Raw genomic sequence first — 27,440 nt, 5'->3', positions numbered from 1 at the left:
CTGGTAAATACAAAATTATATGTGTATTTACATACACGACAGCTATAAATTTAAAGAATATAAAAAATCTTCTGTTACTAAGAAGTCCTCAGAGTACCCGATGGCAGGAAACCTTTTCAACTTTTTTAATTAAATTAATTTTAGACTTATAGAAAAGTTATAAAAATAGCAGAGTTTCTGTTTTGGAGGTAATTAGGGTTTTTTTTTTTAATTTAACAGATGTACTGGGGATCGAACCCATGACCTCGTGCATGCTAGGCATGCACTCTACCACTGAGCTATACCCTCCCCACCAGCAGTTTCTGTATACCCTTCAACCAGCTTCTGCTAATGTTGAAATCTTACGTAACCACAGTACACTTACTACAACTAAGAAATTAACATTAATATAAGTAACTGCACTATTGGCTTCATTCAAATTTTATTAGTTTTTCAACTAATGTCCTTTCCTGTTCCAGGATTGCAGCCAGGATCCCACAATGCACGTCGTTGTCATGTCTCCTGAGTCTCCCTAGTCTTTCCTTGTCTTTCATAACTTTGACACTTTTAAAGGATACTGGTCAGTTATTTTGTAAAATGTCCATCAACTTGGGTTTGCCTAAGGTTTTTAACAAGTAGCCATGCATGTTTAGGGACCCCTCTGTGATGGTTAATTTTATGTGTCCACCTGAATGGGCCACAGGGAGCTAAGTTCTTTGATCAAACAATATTCTGGGGGTTTCTGTGAGGGTGTTTTGGATGAGATTAACACTGAAGCAGTCGACTGAGTAACACAGATTGCTCTCCGTAATGTGGGTGGCCTCATCCAGTTAGTTGACGACCTTAGTAGGACAAAAGGGCTGATTCTCCTTGGAGTAAGAAAGAATTCCTCCTGCCTGACTGCCTTAGAACTAGGACATGGGCTTTTTCCTGCCTTCAGACTTAAATGGGAACAGCTCTTCCCAGGTCTTGAGCCTTGGGACTGGAACGGCACCATCAGCCCTCTGGGGTCTCCAGCTTGCTGACTCACCCTGCAGACCTGGGGACTTGTCAGCCTCCAAACTGTCAGAGACAATATAAATATATTATATAAGAGAAATGGATATAGACAACTATATCTACATCTCCTATTGGTCCGTTTCTCTGGAGAACCCTGACTAACACCCCTTCTCAGAGCATCATACCAGGGAGTCCACACTGTCCATCAGGCTTCTCACTGGTGGTGTTAACCTTGACCACGTGGTGAAGGTCGCGTCTGTGAGGTTTCTTCACTGTAACGTTACTATTTTTCCTTTTGCAGTTAATAGTCTTAGGAGAGAAACTCTGAGACTGTATAAATATCCTGTTCCTCCTCACACTCTGGCCTACTGATTTTCGCATCCATTAGTAGACGTTACCTGAGACAGTTATTACTGTGGTGTCTGCCTCATCAGGACTTTCTATTTCTCTCATTCCTTCTACATGTATTGATTCAAATACGACCATTCCTTCATCCCCCACTCCCTGATGCCCTCGATTATTTATTTATGTGAGTACGCACTTGTCAATATTTATTGTATTCTGTGGCCTATAATCCAGTATGCTCATTATTTCTTTTGTTGCTCAAATTGTTCCAGCTGTGGCCTTTAGAGCTTGGCAGGAAGTATTTCTAGGAGAGAGCCCAAATTCAGATTAGACTCTGCTTAGAGTTGAAGAGGCCAAGCCAAAATCTCAAGTCGGCAACGCCCCCAGGTTTCACCAAGTGGGCCCAGATCTCACCGCCAGAGGGTTTTAGCGAAAATAAAACACTAAGGGCACTTTTGAAGGGCACTGAAGGATCGGGCTTGGGTGATGGGGCAACTCAAGCTTCTTCAGTAGGTGGACCACTCCACTGGCCTCTGCAGGGATGGACAAAATCAGCTGAGGGATATCTGAGCACCTGTAACTCCCCGACTCCCAGGCTGGGCGTGTGGACCATGTTGCCATCAGTGAGAGCAAACAGAAACTGAAAATACCAGAAACGCTGGGAGGTGAGGGATCCGGGGTACATCAGACTCCCTGAAGGCTGGTCCACCAGAGGCCAGCTTCCAAAACCACGGAACACCTCCCTGAGGCTGCAGAGTCCTCCTGACTTGTGAGGGTGAGCCCACACCCTGACGGTGGCAGGGTAACTCCCGGCGCCCGGGGTGGCTTCACAGACCTCCATGGCTGGATCTTCAAGAGGCCATCAGGGAGCAGAGACCAGGGGGGAAATGCACCAGCAGTGAGCCGGCAGCCAGAGGGAGGAGCGCATGGATCTGGGAGGGAGAGCCCACAGCAGGGGCGGGAGGTGGCCCCCGAGGGCTGGGGGATGACAGCTGGTCCTGGGGGTTTCTAGAATCTGACCCTACCTTTCCTGGGCAGTTCGAGCAGCTCTCTCTGTGAGGAAGATCATATTGCAGATGGAGGAACCATTGGGGCACCCAAAGATGACCAGAAATTGAGTGGGGAGTACTAAGTCATGAATAACAAAAATGGTCTGGGGCCCAGAAGGATATTTGCTCTTGTCCCCTAGACTTGTTCAGAACCTCAAGTGGTGGCCCCATGAACTCGAGGCTGATGATTCTAACCTCCAAGCCTGACCTCTGGCCCTTCTCACATTGCCTTCCACGTCTGTCATGGGCAGCCACACACGGGGCTGACCAGGAGGCACCAGGACGCAACAAAGGTGGAAGCATGTGGAAGAAGACTGAGCACGTCAGTCAGGACCCTCACCCCCACTAGGACTGACTAAGGCGAAGGCTGGGAGATGGGGGAGGGCAGACATGAGGGCAAAGCCGCACAGCTGTCTAGGGAGAACTCAGTCAGCCCAGAGGCTGAGACGAATGGCCAGAATCCAATCCTGAAGATTCCAGCCAAATGGAGAGAACAAGAAAGCTAAATTTCCAACTGTTGTAAGTGGTAGAAGAGAAATGACTAATGGAAAAATGAGTGCTTGAAAAGTTTTTGACTATTCTCTTCATTTTCTCTCTAGAACTGTATTTTCTAGCACTTGTTTTCTGTTAGTCTATGAAATAAAGAGCAATTATGTGTTTCACCTACATAGAGTTCCCTATGAGCACTGATAGGATTCACAAGCAGATGATTCCTGTGAAGTCCATGTGGATACCACTCATATTTCTAATTGTCCCTCTCTCACTTTTAATTAACTGAAACTTTAAGGAAAATTGAGAAACAGAGATTTTGAGTGCTCTCCCCAAGGACAGCACAGGTCACAGCGATCTTACCAGCCAACCTCCAAGGAACAAGTCCTTTAAGCTCTTCTCTACATGTGACTCTCCCAGAGGACAAAGCTACAGGAAGTCGATGTTCTAGCCTCTCTGATACTCCTGATCAGAACCCTCTTTTGTCAGAAACAATATGACAGGCCACATCCTTTAAGGAGCTCCTGCTCGTATTCCCAGCATACTCTAAAATCACTGAATATGTGATTCCTTCAACTGTGGGGGGGAGGGGTGCTACCTAATACATGGTAAGTCCTTATAGTAAATACCAGAATTAAAATCGTTAACTTCAACAACTTTCTGATGTCTACGAGTTGCACCAATCAGCTCACATTCTGGGAAAAAACAAAGGTGGGCGGGGGGAAACCCCAGAAGCAGCCTCTAAATTTAATCTCTCCTCAGGTTTCATTCTGGAAAGCAAGATACTCCTGCAATTTTCTATAAAATTCTCTGGAAGAACACACAAGAAAGAACTTTTTTTTAGCTTGACCCTTCCTTCAATGACCACCAGTACCAAACATCCCAATCACTTTGCCTCTTCCTCCCAGTCTTCTCTATGCTGATGTCTCAGCTCTTAAAGTTCCCTGTGGAGGACGTGAGGATACGCAGACATTCCCCACTCCAAGGATGGGACTGCCCTTGCTCCTCTGCACTTCTGTCCTCTGATTAATGTTTCTGAGCACCTTCTGAACTCCATACACTCAGAGGATTCTTGGGTACATACTGTAATTTTAGGAAATTTGGATGAAGGATTTGCACCAGTTATAGAAAAATTTCACACACAGGAAATCTGGATTTGGAAAGTATTTCTCACAAGGAGGCAAGTGCCTGCTCTGACTCACTTGTTATTATAATTTAATATAATTAAACAAGAGTTCCCGGAAGTCTTCAAGAACTACAACTACCATCTCTAACGACGATGCAGCATCACTAATTCTCTGAGGATTGGCTGTCTTACCTCTCTTCTTGGAGTTTCTGCGATAATGTTGCTTCTGAGTCTAACTAGACATTCAGTTGAAACAGTGAGCTTTGAGGAGCATAAAAGTTGCATGGGTCTCCTGAGTTTCACTTTCCCAAGTACATCTTCTCAGGGTAAAGATTATAGAGCTCAACTCAACTCAAACTACATCCCGAGAGGCTTTCCCCTTAGTTTCAATTCTGTCTTGGCTGCCCTGTATTGGGCAATCAGCTGTTCCGTCTATTCAGTGAAGACTATCTGGTAGCCCCCAAATATGGTTTTCTTAATGAAACAAGATATCAGACCAAACACAATGTTATGTTCAAATTTAAATTAAATCCTGGGGGAGGCTATAGCTCAGTGGTAGACTGCCTGCTTAGCATGCATGAGGTCCTGGGTTCAATCCCCAGTACTTCCATTAAAAAGAAAAAAATAGATAATAATAATAAATTCAAATCTGTCTATAAGAAACCTATCCTTCTTTTAAGAAAGCTGAATAGCAGTAGAGTCTAATGTCAGGTTTTGTGTTTGGCCACCAGGGTCAGACAAGCAAACACTACATTCCTGGAGGACTTCTCTTCATTATGGACCCCAGGTTTCACCTTGGTGAGAATCCAGGATCTTCCATCACTTTCAAACATGTGAGCAATCACCAAAAACTGATGGAGATCTTACACCACCAGAACTATTTAGCACCTGGCCAGAGTGGTAGGCCTCACTCAGATTCACTCAACAGGCACGGGTCCTTTGGGATGATACAAACTGCTAGTGACTTCATCTTTAAAAATGGGAATCCGATACCTTCTCCAGTGATACACCCACGCGTTTGCTGGGTAGCACCTCGGAATTCTGTGTGATGCTTCTTTTCAGGTGCAGGACTAAGTCTCTGGCTCCTGGTCTGCAGGAGGCCTTATCACTCCCCTACTGAACACTCTTGCCCATGGACCCTGACCACTAAATTGTTAAGCATGTCCCACGTAACTCTCTCCCCAGTGCACACTACTTCCTCAAAGATCACTGAATCCAGAGACAGAAACCGCCTGTGTGCCAAGCTCTTTAATCTTGGAATAGACCCAGGTTTCTTCATAGCCAAGACAAGAGCACTGCTTAAATCAGAGTGGGTAGTAATAATAGTCTCTCAAGAGACTAAAAGATAAGATTCTACTCCTAAAAGATGTAAAACCCTTTATCTACATAACTGGAGGCAACTGGAATTTGGTGCCTGCCGCCCACCAGAGCAGAATAAGCACTCTTTCCTCTTGACAGCCTGGCTGTACTCTTCTCAGCTCAGCAGCTGCTAAAAGAGGCTCCAACCAGGACTGATAGGATTGGAGATCCGTAGGTGCGTTTGTGAGTCAAGAATCTGGCAGCCTTAGCTGGGTGCCTCTGGCCCAGGGGCTCTCACAGGCTGCGGTAATCTCAAGGCTTGGCGGGTGCACTCAAGACTCGGCTCCACCTGTGACCCACTGCCACGGCCAAGGAAGGCATGGACCTGCAGCTGGAGGGGTCATGGACATTATCACTGCTTCCTGGGAGGGACTGAGGACCACCCTCACCCACTGCTGGGCCAGCACGTGGAACTCACACAGCTGCCCGAGCCTTAGGGCATCACCACGCTCACCTTTGTGTGCCTGCATCCAACTGCCATGGGCCTCTGTATGTCCAGTTGGGGGAGGCCCTTTGTGCTGACACCAAATCAAGCCAATTAAAGTCAATGACAAGGAGAAACTCGGGGAATGGGTAGGCCTTGTGTAATATGGACAGAGAGGGAAAACCAGGTAAAGCGGTGGTTGTAGTCGTGTGCTGGTCGAGGACTCTGGCAGAGTCTCAGTCAGGCCAAGGGTATCGTCAAGGACGACTTCAAATGCAAGAAATGAATACATTAGAACTTGGCTCTTGAAAAAATAAATGAAAGACCAAAATTAAAACAAGGCTTTTTTTTAATGAAGTAGTCAGTTTACAATGATATGTTAATTTCTGGTGTACAGCATGGTGACTCAGTTATACATATATGTTTCTTTTCATACGCTTTTTCATTATTCACAAGGTACTGAATATAGTTCCCTGCGCTATACGGGAGGATCTTGTTGTTTATCTATTAAAAATAAGGCTTTTAAACGGACCTGCTGATAAGGCAGGGTGTTATTTACCCTTTTAAGAACAATTTGGGGGCAGGGCGGGATGGGGACCAGGTGTCAGGATGCAGTGGCTCATGACTTAAATGGAAGAGAAGTGAACAGAACTGCTCACTGCAAATAAGCTCCTTTGTGGAGGGAAAGCAAGAGAGAGAACAAAACTGGAGTGCTATTTTTTGAGACAGGAAAGACTTATATGGCAAGTAGAAGAAGGCTGTAAAGAAATAAGGGGGGAGGGGATAGCTATAGCTCAAGCGGTAGAACGTATGCTTAGCATGCACGAGGTCCTGGGTTCAATCCCCAATACCTCCTCTAAAAATAAATAAAAATAATTACCTCCCCTGCCAAAATAAATAAATGAAATAAATGAGAAGGTGCGCTCCCTGCATCCAGAGGCAGAAGGACACCCTCATCACCAGAGACGGGGAACTGGGGCCAAGAAGCCTGTATAAACAAACCTGTTACTTCTTTAATTTACTACCCCAAGCCCAAACTCTGTTTCCATTCTTCACTGATTGAGCACCCAAAGCTTATGTTTCCTTGTCCTGTCAATTCCTCACAAACGTACTCTTTGTTTTAAAAAAATATATATATTTACGAAACAGAAACAGACTCACAGACATAGAAAACAAACATGTTTAAAGGGGGAGGAAGGGAGTGGGAAAGGATAAATTGGGAGTTCGAGATTTGCAGATACTAACTACTATACATAAAATAGATAAACAACAAATTCATACTGTATAGCACAGGGAACTATATTCAATATCCTGTAGTAACTTATGGTGAAAAAGAATGTAAAAATGAATATACGTATGCTTATGTATGACTGAAGCATTATTCTGTACACCAGAAACTGACACACTGTAAACTAACTATATACTTCAATAATAATATGTATACAAAAAAAAAATGGAAAGGAAAAATACACATAAAAGCTCCCTGCTTTGGCCACTTCTTAGACTACCATTACTGAGACCTCCACTTCACAAATTAAAATTTGTTTCTTTTCCTCTTGTTACTCTGTCCTGTGTACAGTCCAGCCACAAGAACTCAAGTGGGGTAGAGGGGAAATTTCCCCGTCCTGATGACATAGATGGGGAGAACTCCCACACCGGGCGACACCAGGAGAGCCTGGCGCCTTCTCGTTCTGTGCGTATCCCTAACACACACTCCCAGGTAAGATGTAAACATCTGCTGTCTACATGCCACTATCCTGTGAATACTTTTATTTTTTATTCTTTTATTATAATCATTCAGGAATTGGAACCCTGGAAATTTAAACTTTTCTCAGGGAAGAAACAGCTAGACTGCCCCCAGGATAAAGCAGAGACCAGACTGCTTCTGTCAGAATTACATCAACCAATGTGTGTTACTAAATAAGCCACAAAGATTTCGAAGAACTCAGCACGGATTAGCATTGAATTTTAATCTGCTAAAAGTAATTTTTTTTTGTTTTTATGAATAATCAACATATTTTTACCAATCAAGATAGCAACAATGAAACTGGAAAAGAAATGAACCACAAGTCTTGGCTGCAACTGCCTAATCCCCATAAGGATGCAAACACTTTTTTTGGATTTTTTTTAACTGAAGTATAGTTGATTTACAGTGTTCTGTTTCTGGTGGACAGCACAATGATTCAGTTATACATATGTATATACTCCTTTTCATATTATTTTTCATTATAGTCTACTACAAGGTACTGAATATAGTTCCCTGTGCTCTACAGTAGGAACACTTGGTGTTTATTTTTTATATAGTAGTTTGTATCTGCAAATCCCCAACTCTTGATTTATCCCTTCCTGTTTCCTTTAACCCTGGTAACCGTAAGTTTCTTTTTTTATGTCTGTGAGGCTGTCTCTGTTTTGTAAATAAGTTCATTTGTGTCTTTTTTTTTTTTTTAGATTCCATATGTAAGTGATATCATATGGTATTTTTCTTTCTCTTTCTGGTTTACTTTATTTAGTATGATAATCTCCAGGTCCATTCATTATTTGACATTATTTTATCCTTTTTATGGCTGAGTAGTATTCCATTGTATAAATATACTATAACTTCTTTATCCAGTCATCTGTGGATGGATAGTTAGGCTGCTTCCATGTCTTGGCTATTGTAAACAGTGCTGCTGTGAACATTAGGGTGCGTGTATCTTTTCAAATTGGAGCCTCATCCAGATATATACCCAGGAATGGGATTGCAAACACTGTAATATGAGCAGGGCGTAGCCTCACCAATTCCTGGCTATTTAAGATAGCCAAGTCCCCAGGCCATCCATGGCTCCCTCTTCCCTCTGGAAGTCTGGAATGGATAAGATGCATGAAGAAAAGAGTTTCTGCTCTCTAAGTATCTGATCTAATGGTCCTCTCCATTAGCAGCTGCAAGCAATTTAGAGTTATTGAATAATATGTAAAAATCTTTCCGAGTATATCACTTCCATTTCAGTTAGTAAATACTGGACTCCAGTGTGAGCTTGTGAAAAGATTACACTCTCATGGGAACTCAATCAATACAGGTAAAAAATAAAATCTATGGTTTCCAGGTCAAATTATTACTATCCTTGCAGATGATTTTAATAAAGCACCCGGTTCCCGAGCCTCTCTGGCCCTCATTTGGCTTTTTCATCTGTGAAATAACCAGCCCTCCGGGGTGTTGTAAGACTACAGCATCTTCAAGATGCTGTTAAAAATAACATCTAAAATTTACCCACCCAAAAACGCCTGCAGTTTGCATAATAGGTTTGCGTCATGGAAAGAAGGCAGGGCTGGGTTAAAGGCCATGCAGACAGGCCCAACCAGGGTCACCCAACCCAAGGCACAGTCCCCTTACGCTGCCCCTTCCACTGCTCTTTACCCTCCTGGTCCCCCTTCCAGCACCACTCCAGCTCTTCCGTCTGCCCTGTGTTAGATGACAAACATATCCGAACCACCCCCTGAGTTTTAAAAACATCTCTCCCAGCCCTGGGCTTATGAGCACCCAGGGCAGAGAACCACTGTTCTAGACAAGCCCCTGAACCTGTTAAGGGCTTAGAACCTGCATTAGGAAATGCCGCTCTGAGGTTCCAGAACATTCCTTTTACTGTCTATTATTTTTTTATTTATCTGTGGGTTTTATCTTTCTAGCTAGATTAACAGGTATAATTACATCCACATCTTTATTCTCCTCTGCCCTCTGTTCAGTCACTCAGCGTATCCTAAACGTGCTAACATGTACACAGACACAACCTACTATTTCTCATCCTTCTCTCCTGCCCAGTTCTAAAGACCTTCCCCCGCCACCTTCACCGCGAGGCCTGGTGTGTGGCCGCAGGGTTCCAGGAGGCTCCCAGCCTAGGCCTCAGGCCTCATGTGAATGCAGTGCTCTGTCTGCAAGATGTAATTCAACAGGGTAAGAAGTATTAAACTAGCCCATTTCCAAGCTCTCTTAAAAGCAAAAACAATTTTGCTACAGTTCAAAAGCTTTTGTGTAAAAATCACTTTAAAAGAAGTGGAAAATTAGAAGAGAGGTTTATTGGAAATCAATCACTTGTTTAAAAAAGTAGTTTTAATAACAGAAGACATTGAGTGAACGCAGGTCATTTAAAGCACCGTGCCTTCTGAAGTCATGAGCGGCAGCCCAAACATAAATCACGGACCAAGAGATCCACCGGAACTCAAGTAAGCCAATCTCCACCTTGGCCTCTGCCTTATTTTGTAACTTGGAAAACCGTCTCCACTCTTTGGAGAATGAATATAAAATCATAAAACCATCAGAACTGTAAGGACCCCTAGGGACCACTTCTGCTTAAACAGTGTACTGCCTGTAAAAAGACTCCTCAGCTGTCCTGATGGTGGTCACCACCCTCACCTTGGGATGATTCCAAACAGCGGCGGCTCCGACCACCAGACAAGCCCTCTCAACACTAGACGGGTCTGCTTTAAAGTGCTGTCTCCCCAGACCTGCCATCTGTTGTCATTTTGCCACACAGCCCCAACCCCCTCTCTGTCCTCCTCTCCTCTGCCCCAATGTGCCCATCACCTTCAGCAACACCTAACTCACTATCCACTTTCAATACCTGAAAAAAGCCCGTAGATGACCCTTACAGCTTTGCTTGTCCAGACTATCCAAGCCCAGGTTCCTCAAACCCCTCACATGAAATCAATTGGAGATGAACCACCTTCCTAACCACCCTTCTCTGGATAACCTCTGGTTTGGCCATGTTCTTTTTTTTTTTTTTTTTCAGTTTTCAGTTTTATTAAGCAGAATTATTACAACTTGACTGCACATATACAATGTACTGCATGTAACTACATATACACAATATACTGCACATATTTTTTAAATTTACGTACATGTATTGTTCATTGTTTCTAAGAGTGTTTAGAGCTTTAGCTTTTCAAACTTACATAGTTATCAAAAGAATAAAGCCAACCACAAAATAAGAATTAATTAAAAAAGATCCATACATTCTGCTACTAACAGCGACCAGCCATCTTGCACATGCATATCATGAGACTGTCTCCAACGGTTTGAAGAAATCAAGAGACCGTCCATCCAATTAGTAAGTCCAGCAAGTCAAGAAAACACAGTACAGTTGACCCTTGAACAATACAGGTTTGAACTGCCATGGGTCCACTTATACGTGGGTTTTTTTTTTCAACAAATACACTGTATACATACATCTGCAGTCCACTGAATACAATGATGTGAAACCAGCAGATACGAAGGGCCAACTATGTAAGATTTCAATGTTTCAGTATTATAAGCCTCTTTACAGACAAAAATATTTGTCATATTTTTCTTGGGAAAAAATCCAAAAGGCTTAATTATTTAGTAAATACAGTCATCCCTCAGGATATCAGTTCCAGGATACCAAAATCCACGCATGCTCAAGCCCCTGAGTCAGCCCACCATATCCACTAGTTCTGCATCCACAGATTCAACCAACCACAGATCCACTGAGCCACGGATCCTAAATGTAGTAAGTACACAGACCCCTGCTCGTTGAATTGCAGATGTGGAACCCATGGGGATACAGAGGGCCGACTGTAAATATGTAAAATTTTATTACTTTGAAACTGTGAAGCTCAACTTCAGAAATCATTCGTTTTTATTCCTACCAACAGAGGTCAGTGCCTCCTCCACACCCCTGCCAATACTTCACATTGTATTTTTAAAAGAAAAACTTTGCCAATTTGATTGACAGAGTGGTGCCTCATTTTTTAACTTTGATTACCAAGGGAGATGAACATTTTTCACGCATTATTTATTATTTGTACTATTTTTGCAAATTACCTTTTTGTGTCTCTTGCCCAATTTTCTCCTTCGGGTACTCACTTTTCTCACTGATTTGTAGTAGTTCTTCTTCATAAATTTAGTAACATTAATTGTATTGTCACATGTCGCAAACATTTTCCAACTTACCATTTCAATTTTAACACTATTTATGGTGGTTTTTGACTTACAGGAGGTTTGTCTCCTTTTTCTCATGTAATCTACTGACTCATCTTTTCTTTTTATAGTTTCTCCCTTTGGTGCCAGGATTAGAAAAATATTCCCAAGTTAAGATTATATAAAAGTTTCCCATATTTTATCCTGGCCCCTTTATGGTTTTACGTTTTACACTAAAGTGCTTAATCTATTCGGAATCTATTCAGGTATATGACATAAAGTCAGGATTGTACTTATTTTATTCCAGATGGCTAGCCAGCTGTCCCAACACCATTTTACTGAATTAATTTATCTTTTCTGAACTGACTCAAAACACTGCCTTTTTCATATGCTTCCTCTCCACTCAGGCATCTGTCTCATGGGCTCTCAGACTCGGCACATCCACAGCTGAAGTTCACGATCCCCCCACCCCTTCTCTCCAGCTCCGGGAATGGCTACTTGGCTGACTAAATTTTCATGTCCAAAACATGGTTATTCCTCACCCCTGCCCTCTCCACCACCACCCCTTCCCCGCACCACACACATACAAAATCGCTAAGTTTTATGCCCAACTCCATGGCCATGGCATAGTCCAAAATGCCATCTTATCTTTCCCAGATTTCAGCAGCCTCCTCACTGGACCCCCAAGTGCCCCCTTGGTCCCCCCAGCACACTGAGTTTCAGTAAGGTCCCACCACCTCCCCTCCAATGACTTCCACTACTCTTAGAACCACGCCCCAGCTACTGGGTGACAGGGAAGGCCTATGTGATCCTGCCGACCTCCACTTCATGCCACACCTCTTACGCCCACACGATTTCCAGACCCACTGGCCATCATTCTGCTCCTTGAAGGCTCCCAGCTGCTCTTCTGCTCAGAGCCTTCGCGTGTCATGTTCCTTCTCCGTTCCACACTCATCTCCTCCCTGCCGCGCCCGGCTCCTCTTCCCCACACACGCGCATGCCTGACTCCAGCTCATCTTCAGAGCCCAGCTGAAGTGTCATCCCCTCAAAGAAGCCTTCCATAGCCCGCTCCACCACGTCAGTCTCCCCTGCAAAAATGCGCTCCTTGCACCTGGTCTGTCTCCAGTGGGGCACGTCTCAGAAGTGTTGCTATTATAAATGTTACGACAATATCTCTCTCAGGTGGCAGTTCTAGCCGACTGCTCCCAGCCCCTCACAAAGAGCTGAATGCGTGTGTGCTCGCCGGTACAGTCAGACTCATACAGCCCTCAGTCAAAGGTATTAGCTTTCCGTCCACATTCTAGTTATTACAAGCACACTCTCCCACCCTCTCTGATAGGAAATTGCAGTTTTCCACCTAGAGATCCCATCGTTACTTCTGACCCTACCTCTTAAAAGCATTCACAAACTTCAATTTTTTGCTCAGAAAGTACTCTCAGATGCACACATCCTGGAGTGCCGCACTGGCTGTATGCTAAATGTGTCCTGACATTCATCCCTTCCTTCCTTCCTTCCTTCATCCAGCAGATATTTATTGCCCACCAGCAGTGCCCAGCTGAGCCTCAGCGCTGAAACTGTATTTATGTTACTCTCGCCCCGTATGATTCTCTCTCCCAAACCAACTCCATCTGCCAATTATTCATCTGCTTTTCCCATGAAATAACTGCTGTGTCACCAGGGTCTACAAAAATACAACCCAAAGTAAACGAATATTAGACTTCAGTGGTCCGTGTGCTTCATCACGATCAGATAAATGCAGATCTTCCCTGAGACTCCTCTGTCACAGTCTGAACCACCACCAACACCCCCAGCCTGCGGCCCGTACCCGCAGCCGGAGCCCTAGGGTCAGGCAGAGACAAGAGAAGCAGCTCAGGCCCCGTTCGGCCCACCCCCGACACCACACACCAGGAGCCGCCACCAGACCTTCCTTGATACCCCTCAGCACTGGCTGACCTGACAAAAGCTGCTTTCCAAAAGCACCGGATTGCAGTCTTGACTTGTGGGTGGGAGAAGCTTGAGAACCACAAGACGAGGAGCGTGAAACTGCAGAAAGGGCCTGGCAACAACCTAAGTAAAGTGTCATCCCCCAGGAGGGCAGCTCCCGTGCTGTGGCCACGACACCCCGCCCCTCATCTAGTTCTTTTTTCCCCTCATTTTTTAATTTATTTATTTTTATTTAAGTGTAGTCAGTTTACAATGTTGTGTTAATTTCTGCTGTACAGCCTGGTTACACATATATATTATTTTTCATATTCTTTTTCATTACAGGCTATTACAAGGTATTTAATACAGTTCCCTGTGCTACACAGTAGGACCTTGTTTATCTATTTTATATAAAGTAGTGAGTGTCTACAAACCCTGAACTCCCAACTCCTAATCTACTTCCTACTGAGTCCAGCTCTGGAGTCCCTGCTCTGGAGTTGCAGCTCGCTGGGACCAGCTGCCTCTTCTCCCGGCGCCAGAGCTGTAAGGGGCCCTGCAGAGTGGCACCCGCCTTACAGGCTTCTGGCCTGTGACTTCAAGGAGTATTTTCCTTCCCTTGTTCTCAACACCTGCCCCTCCTTCCCTGAGTCCCCTGACCCTGCCTCAGTCCCTCTGCTTCCTGAATGGCGGTACCACTTCTGCTCCACAGCAAGGCGTTCCAGTCCGGAGGGATGGAACCCCAAACGCCTTCCTGGTTAGGAAGAAGCTAGAGATTTTCTATTACTAATCACCAAAGCCTATTTTAATCCTCTACATATTATTTAACTACAAACTAAGTGATCAGCCAAATATCTATGTCTTAAAAAAATTATTTACAAACTGAAAAATAAATAAAAATGAAAAACAAAATGATTTTATTTTTTAGTTCCACAACAAAATACAGTCAATTCTGAAAAAACCACACCACGCTGTAACTCTCCATGCTGGTCAGGTGACGTGAGGCACACCAGGCAAGTGACTCACTTTGCTGCCTCTGAAAGGAAGCCCTACTTTGCATCCCTTTCTGTTTCCTTAAATCGCCAAGATCACACACCGGTGTTTACTGAAACGGCCAACAGATTTGGTTCTTTGACATGTGCCAGCCCAATGGCAACAAGAACTCTGAAAAATAAAGACTCTCCAAACCATTTTTATGACTCAGCAGAAAGCTTCAGACTGGGAGGGAAAAGCACATTTCACTTTGTGTTGGTCAAGTATAGTTGGCTGGAATCAGCTTGTTTCTGTCACTTTCATTTACGAATTCCACTGTATTACTTCCTTCTCCGTGCTTTTCTGAACCTTCCCAAATTTCTACATTAACTAATAAATTTAAAAATGAAAAAAAACATTTATCACAGACATTTTTTCCCAGAAAACAATGTTCTTTTTTTTTTTAATTGTAGTATAGTTGATTTACAATGTTGTGTTAGTTTCAGGTGTACAACGTAGTGATTCAGTTATACATATATACATTCTTTTTCATATTCTCTTTCATTATAGGTTACTACAAGCTATTGAATATAGCTTCCTGTGCCATACAGCAGATCCTTGTTGTTTATCTATTTTACACATACTAATATGTATCTGTTAATCCCAAACTCCTAATTTATCCCTCCCCTCTTTCCCCTTTGGTAACCTTAAGTTTGCTCAGAAAACAGTGTCTTCATGAAGTTGTATTACATGCAAAATCTGTAAAAGTGATCATGGTAACAGCTAATACTCCTTTGGCACTTATTATGTGCCAGACACTAGGCAGTATTCTTAGGTCATTAAAAACAAAAACAAAAAGCAGGCCACCAGCTATGGGCTGCAGTTCTCCTGCTCCTGGTTCAGAGCTGCATCTCTCACACTGGACGAGAGGATACCTGAGAGCAGGGACCATCTCTAACTCATCTTTGCATCCCCAGCTCCAGGCACATAGAAGGTGTCAAATTACTGAAGTTAACTGAACTGAAGCGACAATAACTCATTTATCCTGATGAGTCAAAGACATTCCTGGATAACCTCCCCAAATCTTGAACTGTCTCAGTAAAAAGCCACTCTGCATTTTGAGTCTCTCAGACAGCTGGACATTCAAACTAAACCAGATCCCTGGGTGAAGGGGGAGGTAGATGCTTTCAGCCTCACTTAATAAGGAAAACTATGATGTTCAGCCCCAGAGCCTCTCCCTCCCCAAATGTAAAAAACCAAGAAAGTCCTTCTCACTTAGATAGAGTCCAAAGCTAGACTGCTCCCTGGGCCCCCACACAGAATACAACTCCAGCGACTCCAGCTTTCCAAGTAACCCACTCAGTCTCTCATCCTAGAAAATCACTGAGACTTGTGATGCTATTTACCAGGTAGTCAGCCCAGCTATCGGTGATTCATTTACCTCCCATCTCGCCATCACTGGGGAGAAAGCATTTTTCTAAGTCATTAAACACCAGAGAAACACTGGCATTATCATCATTATTGCTGTCACCCTCCTCCTGGGTCCTCTCAACCACAAACGCTCCAGAAGGGAAAGGATCACCCGTCTCTGGTTAAGGAAACAGCACTGTTAAGCTGTTAGAGGTGAGCTGTCATCACTTCAGGGGCCCAGTTTCTGGCTTGCCGGGGCTCCCAACAGCATGAGCTGGGAGGAAGAGGAGGAAAGCAGGGGTGGACAGAGCCGTTGCTAAGGAGGAAATGGCCCTCTGTGCACCTGCTCTGTGAAACCAGGGGTCCAGTACTAAGTTTCCAAAGGAATGAGGCAAACTGGAGGCAAATTCCACACATACCTCCATCAGGCAGGCACACCTGGGCCCAGGGAGGCACGCCCAGGAGGTCCAGACAGCATCAACCTCCAAGCCAGGCAGCGCTTTGCATGTTTGTTTAGAGCAGGAGTTCAGCCAGCATCAACCCCCTACATAATGAAGCAGGCCAAGAGTTGGCTGTGCTGCTGGGATCTCCCCCTGCTGGCCAGGTGCAGGGGAGGACGCCAGTCCTGTAAGCATCCGGAGTGAGGAGCCAGAAGAAGCCAGTCAGAGTGGGCAGGTTAACGTTCCTGGGCAGCCCCCGTTCCTGGGCACCAGGTAGGTTTCAACCAAATCCCAAACCCCACTTTCTGGAGGAGCTGAGGTACCTAATGTGCTCCAGAACAGAGATGAGGGTACCAAGAGGGGCCAGTGAAAACCCACCATCCCCAGACAAAGTCAGCAGCCCCTAAGGACTAGGTCCTATGACCTTGGCTCCCCATACGTTAGTTGTCCCCAGGAGAGGCCACTGTTTCACACACTGCAGCTCCTGAATTCAAACTATCCGTTTGTGAACTGTCAGAGCTGACTCACGCTCTGCCCAGTACAAAGTCACACCAGCCCAGTCACTTCCAGCCTGTCAAGCTACTCAGCATCCTCACCCACCCCGAGACACACGCAGCCCTGTGCTTCTCTTTGAGAGGCTTCCCAGGCACAGTTAAGAAGAGGACCAAGATTACAAAGGGTCACAAAAGGGTGAGAAAAAGCCAAACGCTGCGCATGCCCACGGGCTGGGTCAGCGCCAGTGCTGTCAGCATCTCTCTTAGTTTGATGTTGATAGGTATGCAGTCGAATCTTCTGAGCAGATGCGTTTATAAGGAGCCTTTCACTCTGACCTGTTCATAAATAGAAGAGCTTCCTTGCTCACAACACGTTCAGAAACGCCACCATCACTTACAGCCAGTTAGTGACACTGTACCATGTCCTAGGTTCTCCTCACACTAAAAATAGTGGCGCACTAGTGATTAAGAAGAGAGACGCATGCTCCTGAAAATTAGGCGATCTGGTTAAATGGTGGGTCTGCAACCCACATGTGGGAGCAAAAAAAACCAACCAAAACAAAATGTTAAATCAGTAAACCAACAGTGCTTTACTAAACATGCACAATGTGAGGACAGGAAACAGAATAGAAGGCGTGGTACGTTACCCAGAAGCCCTGCTAACGACCGCATGTCCTTCTCCATCAGCATGTAAATCTCCTCCTCTGAGAAGCGGCCAATGCCATGGCCATGCATCTCGCGCTTCACAATTCCTTTCGTTATGTGGCACACGAGCCACCTCAGCAGGTTACTGAAGGGACCGCCACCACTAAGAGAGAGCATCTTCCGGGTCTCATTGAGATTGTCCACCCACTGGCAATAAGCTAACGTCCTGGAATTGCGTAGAAACAAGTTACTCCTGTGCGTTAGGTACATATCAGCTCTAGAGTCCATTTCCAGTGAGGGGTTCGGAATTTAGCACACTCTGGAGGAACAGAACCATTGCTGCTTCTACAAGGAGCTGTCTGCAAGGCAGACAGGACAGCAGGCTCAAGTTCATGCCCAGGCTTAGGGCCTGTGAGAGGGACGGTGACAAATCCAGATAGTGCGGCCATGCCACCGTTCCCCCAAACCTCACCTGCACCTGCCCTCAGACATCCACCCCTCCCTGCCCCACCGCAAGGCCATGCTTCTGCTTTCTCTTAAGCAACCCCACAGAAAACAAGTAGAAATCCACTTTAAAAGGCTTTTAGGTGTACCTACAGGGGCTGGGGCGGGGCGGAGGGGAGTGGTATCGGGAAAGAGGTGGCAGTGACTGGGGTGTTAGCTTCATTCATGCTTTCTTTTCTTTCTTTTTTTTTTTTTATTTTTTAATGGAGGTACTGGGGATTGAACCCAGGACCTCGTGCATGCTAAGCATGCACTCTACCACTGAGCTATGCCCTCACCTTTTCCCAGCTTCATTCTTTCTTGATCAAAGTCATGGTTACACAGGTATATGCTCTGTGTTCATTAATTAAGCTGCACATTTTTGTTTTGTATGCTGTGTGCATGCATTTTATATTGCCTGATGTCAAAGGATTTTTTTAACAAGGCACCTTTTTGCCTTTTTGACAGGATTAGGGAGAAGGTATAGCTGTCCATGTTTACTATGAACTATATAAATTATAAGGGGGGAGGATAGCTCAGTGGCAGAGCACAGGCTTAGCATGCACAAGGTCCTGGGTTCAATCCCCAGTACCTCCATCAAAAAAATAAGTAAACCTAATTACCACACCCTGCAAAAAAATAATAATAATAATTTCTTAAGGGGGAGAGTATAGTTCAAGCAGTAAAGCACATGCTTAGCATGCACGAGGTTCTGGGTTCAATCCTCAGTACCTCTTTTAAAAATAAATAAACCTAATTACCTACCCCTGCCAAAAAAAAATGTTTAACTATATAAATTATAAATGGTACATAAATGATTCACTCTCCAGAAAAGCAACTTTCGGCTTCAGTTGTTCGCCAGGACTCTAAAGTGAATACAGACACCAAAGGAACTGGGTTGGATCCTTATTCTCATCTGGGTGGTCCTTGTGGCAAACCCACCCGTGCAGGTGCTCGTACGTGAAACGTGTGGACAGGTCAGCTGGTCACCGCCCGTGTGCTATGCTGGCTGCAACCCCCAGGCCTCAGCTGATGTTGTTCCATGAACTGTGCAATCGCGGGACTGTTTTTATGGTTAATGGTGTTGGTGGAGAGAAATTAAAAGGGTTTCTTACTGAAGGCTGAGGAAAAGGTAGCTGTGGGCATACAGGCACAAGATATTTTCATTTTTCGTCACAAAAAGCAAGAGAAGCCGAATTGGCAGTCATCTCCACTCCTAGCGTTGGTGACAGAACCATAACAGCCACTTGGAAAACATCAGCAGAGTGAGAATATTTTTGACAGAGAGAACGCAAGGGGTGATAGCAAACTGTAGCTACATTCCCCTCAAGAAAAAGCAACAAAGCTGAAAATAAGGCCCTCAAATGTTGATCATTTTATAATGTTTTATTCTTTTCAGTGCTCTGTCCTCTAAAATATGAAAATAAAAAAACAGATTTCTCCAAAATTTTTTAAACATTCCTGATTTTTACTGAAAAGTCCTGCAATCAACATACTGGGTACTGCAACCATCACTCTTCTTAATAAGCTTTTTAAGAGATGCCTACAAATCTTGTTAGAAAGCTTTGTGTACCTCTTTTTGTAGGTCTCTCAAAATAAAGTATTGAGGGGTCAAGAAATTTTGAAATGAGGAAAAGTACATTGCAATGGTGACTAATCAATGTGTACAAAGTCAATAAAACTTTTGATATAAAAGATTTCACATTTATCCTAGTAGATTCTTTATAAACATGCAAACTAAATGCTTCTCTATTTGCTCTTCTTCTTATACCCACAGAAATTAGGGTGTCACTTTTCACATTCCATTAGAATAATCAGCACTTTGATTCTAATTGTACTAGATCTAAATTCACAATAAAAGGCCTAGACCATCCTTGATTACTTTGGGAATCAGTGACCTGAGAATAAAACCAAATTAAGTTAAACATAACCAGGTAATAAAAGCATCCAGAAGTATCTAAAGTGTGAAAATGAGGAATATGGTGGCTCTAAACTGAAAGGTTGATGTGAAAAAGAATTCATTCTTTGTAAACAAATTGCACAGGTTTTCTCATAAGCATAACTGATCTTCAAGGATGAGCAGGAGGAGGCAACAGGTGAAGAGCCCTGACTGGTCGATGAGCTGCAGGACCTTCAGGATGGGCAGCCGGGGTCTGGGATGCCTGAGGGAGCTGGTAAGAGCTGAGGTCAGGAGGGTGGACAAGATGGGGTCAGGATGAGTCTGACGCAGAGGGTGCTGAGATTTATTTTTAAAGCAAAGTTTAACCACTGAAGAGATGAGAAACATAATCAAACTTGGGGCAATGTGAGGAAAGGACCGGAGACACTGACCAAGGAAGCCATCTCTCAGGCTGATGATGAGTGGATGGTAATGTCATTAATCAGTACAGGCACACACAGGGTGGGACAGATTGCAGGGATGAAAGACAAGTTAGCCTATTCCATCTGAAGGTCCCCTGGAACCTCCAAGAGAGGATGTCCAGAAGGTGGAGAATTCAGAAGATAGGTTTAGACTCAAGATAAAGAATGTATAAACAACCAGGTCCTACTAGATAGCACAAGGAACTATATTCAACATCCTGTAATAAACCATAATGGAAAAGAAACAAAAAGAACTGACACAACACTGTAAAATGACTACACTTCAATAAAAAATATACATATATACAAAAAAAATTGTTGGGCAGGGTCATGGCAGTGGCAGTTTTAAAGATGAGAGGAGATGAGGTCACCTGAGAAAGTTTCTAGGGTAAGAAGTGATTTGGAAGAAACTTAGTTCAAGGGCAAGTGAGAAGGCAAGAAGGTCAGGCTGGAAGGGCCAGCCTGGAGAGAAGTAGTTTTCTGTGAGATGGAGAGGTGAGGGGCTGCAGAGAGGTTCCAAGTCTCCTCTAAGAGCGGGAAGTGTGGGCACGTGCAGAAGAAGAGGACGCAGCAGTGGGAAGAGGTTTTGAGAAGACTGGTGGGTTAGAGGTGGGATGGAGGAGGCAGCTGTCTGGGCCACACAGCAGTGAGGAGACCCCCCACCACCAATGCAATGGTGTTAGGCTCTCCATCTGCATTAGCAGGCTGAATGCAGGGCACAGAAGAAACACTGGGTTGATTTGGAATTTTGCTGCTAAAAGTAACCTCAGAAACTGTCTGGCTTTCCTCCCTTCTCTTTCCCACACTGCTCCTGATTTCCCTCCTCTCTTCCACTCCCTGTGCCCAATATTGTAGACCAGTGTCGGGGAAGAGAGCAGACCAGGGCCCAGCAGGCTCTCCCAGGGTTGAACCCCAGGAAGTGTGTGTAAACTACAGTGCAAAGAACACTGGTGCTTCATGGCTCCTACATCAACTGCTATAGGTCCAAGACATCACTTACACACGCCATCATATCATGGCAACCACAAATCTCCGTCCTCCCACCCCGGCTTCCTGAAAACTCTCCACGTGCCAGGGGCTTCTGCCCCCACCACTCCACCCCTCTCGTCCAAGTCAGCAATCCTTCCCTGCTGCAAAATCCAAATAAATCTTCTTTCCATATTTATCTTTCTGGAACTCTCTGCAGCATCCAACACTATCAGCCACTTTCTTTGAATTCTCCCTCAGCTGACGCCCCTACCACCGTTCCTCTCACCTCTCCCATGTTCAAGACTTTTATCTTGGGTCCTTCTGCCTTCTTACACCTCATTTGTGGGCTGAACTGTTTCACACTCACGATTTCAAACTGAGGACTCCCAGCTCCACATCCATCCCTGAGACCTCAGTCCCAAGATCCCCACACCCAGGTGAGGAAGCCTCGGAACTGCAGACCAACATTTCCAAGCTTGGGCTCATCACCTTCCTCCTCTTCTGCCACTCTTCACCCAAACCAGAAAGAATCCCAGGAGTTATTCTTCACTGCTCCCTCCCCCTCCCTCCTGTCAGTCTGTGGATTTGCCCTTTTCTCCAACCCAATTCACACTGTAGTTCAGGCTTCACCACTTCTTAACCCTGAGGACAGTAGGTCTCCTGATGTCCCCTCAAGGCCCTCCAGAAGCCCATTTTCGGCAAGGCAGCCACAAAAGGTTTCCTAAAACACAAATCTAATGGTATCACGCTGCTTCTCAGCCTCATTCATCAACTCCCCACAGCTCCTTAGCTGGCCCGCCGGCCACCACCACCGCTCCCCCCCCACATTCCCCACAGTCTGACCCCATCACCGGCATTGCCTCCAGGGCACCCACCACACAGAATGAAATGTGCCTCCCAGATGCCTCTTTCTTGCCTCTAAACTTTTGCAGATGCTGCCCCCTCTGCCTCAATACCCTAATCTTCCCCTACCACCCAGCCCCTCCACCTGCCACTCTGACTGTCCCTAGATTCTGCTGTGACACCACCTCCTCTGGGAGGCTGTCCTCTCATCGCTCCAGCAGGCACTGGCTGCCTGGCCTCAGATCTTCAAACTCTCCCCCAGTGCCGGCCATTATGCAGGCTGGGTGTCTCCCTCCCTGGGAGTCGCCTGAGGACAGAGACAGCATCTAGTCACCTTGCTTCCCCCACATCCAGCCTAGTGCCAAGCCACTGGTGGTCACTCACTCACCAAGTTTGCTGAAAGAGTGAATCACTGATTGAACGAAAAGTCGTCACTTCTGAGCTGGCTACTGCTAAGCAGTGTCTCTAAGGGAGGACAATATTTACACAGAAAAGTGGAGAGACACCCTTGGAGAATGGTGTCCCGTTCTGGGATCTGCCTCTTCACCCTCCACGGGAAGAGGCGCACTGCCCAAGGAATCATGAATTATTAACTAGAGAGGATGGCAGGGCCAATTTGGAAACGAGACCAGGCTGAGCAATTAAAATATTTTATCATTCTGAGAGCCTCTTCCAGGAAGTTGATACTCATTTTATCACAACTGGTGTATCTGATCTCTCCTGCAAAATGAGGTCAAAGGTTTTTTTCAAATACTGATTATCTTAGAATACAAGAGTAAACTTTGCTCAAACATTTTTGAAGAAGACTGAGAAGGCAGGAAAGAAAAGCAGCCCCCTGCTGTTTTAATGAAGATACCTCTCATTGTAACCTGAGGTCTGGCTTGCAGCAGAAATGAGTATTAGTATACATGAGAGAAGCTGCAACCACTGGCAAACTACTGTTTGATGAATGAGTCTTAGCATTCATGGCCTCCTGACCATGAGAACGCCTTTCTCCACATCACGCCACATCCTTGCCACCTTTGCTTGTAAACTAAATACTCAAGGGTGCGGGAGCATCTGATCCACCTCTGTAATTACACCACATTTCACAGGCATTAGATTAGCCTCTCCAAACAGGGGCCTCCACACAGTCTAAAACTGTGGAGGGGCACACAAAAAAGGAAGGAGAGGGGACCACATCAACCAAGTTATCAGGGAGAGTCTCCTGGCTTTTAGGGAAGGTCTTGGGGTAAGTCATTTTACTGGAGCATCCCATCTCTCTCATTCACCAAAAGCCAAACTGAAAAGTTAAAAATTATGGCCAACCCAGAAGGAAATTTGAGTTTCCTGTTTTAACACTTGTATTTTTATTATGACTAGATCGTTTGACAACAGTGCCCTGCACACTTCCCTAAGGGGTTAGAAGGCGCTTAAGACACTCACTAGTGTCCACAAGGGGGCAGTATGTCACACGGAAGAAGCTATAGTGCCTGTTACCAAAACTCAGTTTCATTCCAGTAATTTGACCCCGTGTCTCTTAGACTTCATTTTATACCGGCTTCCCTGCATTAGATCTAACTTGAGCATTCAATGGAACAAAGGGGATAAAAACTCTCCTCCTTCATCTTCAGTAACAGCTTTATAATGCAAGTGGGACATAACTGTATGGATTTCAAGTGTAAGAAAAACCGCTTTATAGCTGAGTGTGCTTATTTGAACAGACCTAAATCAGAGCTCCAGAATTATGTGATGTTATATAATGACAGCTTTACAATGTCTTTGCTTTTCAAAAAATCATACCAGAAGTGGAGTGTTTTTAAAGTTTCAGACCAAAATAAACATACCTGAAAACTTCAGATAGTTGAATCAATTGACTTAAACTACTGATTCCAGCTCTTCCAATTCTGTAAGTATATAAACACAACCTCAGAGCTCACTGATGGTCAGGATTTAACAGGCTCTCTTGTAAAGCTCACACTTATAATATTTTCCTACCAATTGTGGTCAGTTCCCTATGCTGGCCCCCAGTCTCCACCAGGGTACACATTTTCTTACCATGGCTTATGGCAGCCAGAGGGTGGAGATGGGAACGTCTTTTCTCCCCTGGGGTTTACAGCTCTCAGGAAAGCCTGTTCAGGATCTCCCAAAGCAAGAAGCTGGCTAAAGGTCTGGAAACCTTATGAAACAGAGACAGTTTGTTTTTCCTTCTGCTACTAGGGACTAAAGGAAATTGGAGGAATTAGGATTTTTTTTTAAGTTTACTGGACATTGTGTCTCAATCTCTGACTTCTCACCTTCACTATTTCTTCCTCAAATTACTCCTTGAGAATACACAAACAAGAAATAGTCGCTAACCCAAAAAACCATTCTTTTAATTAAAAAGAGAGAAGACTCCATGCATGACCTAAGCCACTTCCCAAGCACTTAGGGGTTTAAAGTATAAAATTAAGATGCCTCCTCGTCAGGGGACCACCTCCCAACTCTCCCTCCCACCCAGTCCCACTATATGCCTCCCCCCTCACGCCGCCCCTATCATGTATTAGCAGGGGGCCTTCTTATTAGGAAGAGAAGGGGAGAGAAGAACAGAAGATGAATTTCTACAAAGGAGTAAACACATATTAAACATCACTCACAGTGAGAGCAAGAAGCAGTGGCTGGGTCGTACTTGGGAATCTTGCTGGATCAGAGACTTTCTAACTGGAATATGAATTTTATGAGCAACTACAGAAATCAAAGAGTTCTAACAAAAGTACCAACTAAAATGCAAGGGTTTCGGCTTTTCAGGCAGCTGACAAAGTGCTAGCTCTCCACATTAATAGGCCCATCAATCAAATGAATTAACACTTTGGAAAGTCTCAGCAAGGAAAGGCACTGAGGGTCTGAGTGGCCCTGTGCTGGTTCTTTGTTTCCCTCTAATGCTGCAAAACTGGGACTGGAACCTGGCAAGCAGGTGAGACAAGTCTGTCCCCCAAGGGTTCTTCCCTGATGATAAGCATGTCACATGCAGTCATGCATTTTGGTCCACACTGCCACCCCTGCACTCTGAGATGGGAGGGCCAGCAGCTCTCTGTAGGTATTGTAAGGAACAGACCCAGGTTCATCCCAGGAACACTGAATCTGTGATCACTCCCACACTGATCTGTACCCCTGTCTCCACTCTCTGCCTGGTTCCCTCCTTCTTCCCACCCCCTTCACTTCTGTAGTGAGAAGGGGAAGGAAGTGGTGCTTCAGGTCAGCCCTGGAATAAAGTGGGCAAGAAGGGAAATTAGAAAGAGAAAAGAAAAAGAAATAGAGGGTCACAAAATCCAAGAGACAAGCTTTCTATTTAGAAAGAGAGCTGAATGGATGAAACAGGAAAGTGATGGGAAAGAATCTTCTACAATTGACCCCAGACTGAGTGTATCTCTTGGTGGAAGGAGCAAAAGCTACTGGGTGAGCAATGACCCAGGAGTAACAATTAATGCCAAGAAAAAGTGGGCTCAGCAATTCATAATTAAATCTTTCAAACGAGATATAGTTTGCAGAAATCAGGGAGAAAACGTCTCTTATCTGTTGGAGGGTACAGAAAGGTGCTAAAACTCCAGAAGATGGATGAAAGAAAAAGAAAAAGAAAATCCACATTTTTATGAGTTTGTAAAGCAAGAAGAGTTGAGGCTGCTTAACTCACGTGATGTCACAGCCAGCACGCCACATGCAGAACACGGGCACCTCACCCACACAGTGTGTGAAATGCTTCAGACTCAGAAAAATGCAGCCTAGGAGTCAGCCAATCAGGGCAAAGATGCTCAGAAAGCAGTAAAATGCACTACTTCTGGATCATAGAGAAGCACTCGTCATCCGAGGAAAACTGACAATACTCTGACAAAGCCTGCGTAATTTATTTCACCTGAGACTTCTACCCTCACTTAGTCCTCTGTTCCTTCCTCTGGATATCTGATGTAATACTACTTTAATTTAGCAGTTTGTGTCGGTAAAAAGTCCAGAGAAAAATCTCCCTCAGTGACCCAGATCCGGGCTCAGCTAATAACAGCCCATGGGCTAAGCCGTTTTCACATTTGTAAATGGTTGAGTAAAAGAAATCAGAAGAATAATATTTTGTATTAAATGAAATTCAAATTTCAGTGCTTTTATTGTTTTACTGAAACACAGCCATGCTCATTCATGTGTCTATCAGCGATGGCTACTCTTGCACCAGAACAGCAGAGTAAAGTAGCTGCCAGAGACATGTGGCTCACAAAGCCTAAAACACGTACTAGCTGGGCCTCGGCAGAAAATGCTGACCCCGCTCGAGATACCCAGAAACTTGGCAGTCATAACTCTGACCCAAAGGCAGAGTGTAGAAAACTCTGGGGAAGGTGGCGGGAGTGTCTGAAAAGTGAAACAGAACTTGGTGTCAAATGATGGGGGCAGACCCTGGCAGCCGCCCAGGCAGCCGGGGGACTCACCAGTAGAAATGCTCCTCCACCATCTTGGTCACCGCCCTGGAGATGGCTCTTTCGTGAGGGCCGAGGTTTTTGTTTAAATTCACTCCAAGTTTCTCTTCCAGAAAGTCAATTATGAATTCTGTCCCAGAAACTTTTTCATGATTATATTCAATCCAAGGCATTTTCCCTTGAGCAGAGAGTTTTCCACCAAAATAGTTCTAAGCAGAGCAAATTTTAAAAAGAGAAAAGCAATGTTTTATTTAAACCTCACTGTGTGATTAACAGAAACAAACATTCCAATGGTATTAATTGACAGTGACTGTACTCTTCCAGTGAATGAGCTCAGCAGATAAACTCTTAAGGGAATAAACGGTTACTCTTGGGATTTAAAAAAAAATTTATCTCACAAGAAGATAGATTTTATCGTGGGTTCAGGCCTCCTGCTTTAAAAAAAAAAAAAAGAGAGAGAGAGAGCAGGGAAGAAGGGGAGTGCTAAAATGATCCTGGTAAGAATCAGTCAGGTTATAATGTATGAACAATCCAAAAATGCAAAAAGTGAAAATAAACCATGAGGAGATTTGTACTGACCAGGCTACTGATCAAAAACCTCACTTGAAACCCAGAAGCTTACAGCTGAATGATGCTTAACATCACTACACTGCAAACAAGTGGTCCCAGAAATTGTAACACTTAGTTGTGTCCAACTGACTCAACACCAGTGCCTGTCAAAATGCAGATTCCTGAGTCCCCTGCCCAGACCTCCCAGTCAGAATCCGGGCAATGGGGCTCAGAAATCTGTGTTTTTGACAAGCTCCC

General features: G+C 44.6%; 1 protein-coding gene and 1 pseudogene across 3 annotated transcripts in view; one reads left to right on the top strand and one right to left on the bottom strand.

Moving 5' to 3' along the window:
- Positions 1–27,440, bottom strand: part of FAXC (failed axon connections homolog, metaxin like GST domain containing) — a 57,907-nt gene that overhangs the window by 15,827 nt on the left and 14,640 nt on the right. For all 3 annotated transcript variants that reach the window (XM_031456064.2, XM_031456066.2, XM_031456065.2), the window contains 2 exons: positions 26,646–26,842; positions 17,565–17,788 (listed from right to left, as the gene is read on the bottom strand). In XM_031456064.2, coding sequence (XP_031311924.2) covers positions 17,565–17,788; positions 26,646–26,842 — 421 coding nt within the window. The remainder of the gene's footprint in view (positions 1–17,564; positions 17,789–26,645; positions 26,843–27,440) is intronic.
- On the top strand, positions 4,692–6,056 carry LOC105092266 (small ribosomal subunit protein eS12-like; annotated as a pseudogene).

This window comes from Camelus dromedarius, chromosome 6, assembly GCF_036321535.1.
Source record: "Camelus dromedarius isolate mCamDro1 chromosome 6, mCamDro1.pat, whole genome shotgun sequence".
Taxonomy (NCBI): domain Eukaryota; kingdom Metazoa; phylum Chordata; class Mammalia; order Artiodactyla; family Camelidae; genus Camelus; species Camelus dromedarius.
The sequence above is the reverse complement of the archived record's forward strand: the minus strand, read 5'-3'. Positions and strand labels throughout refer to the sequence as shown.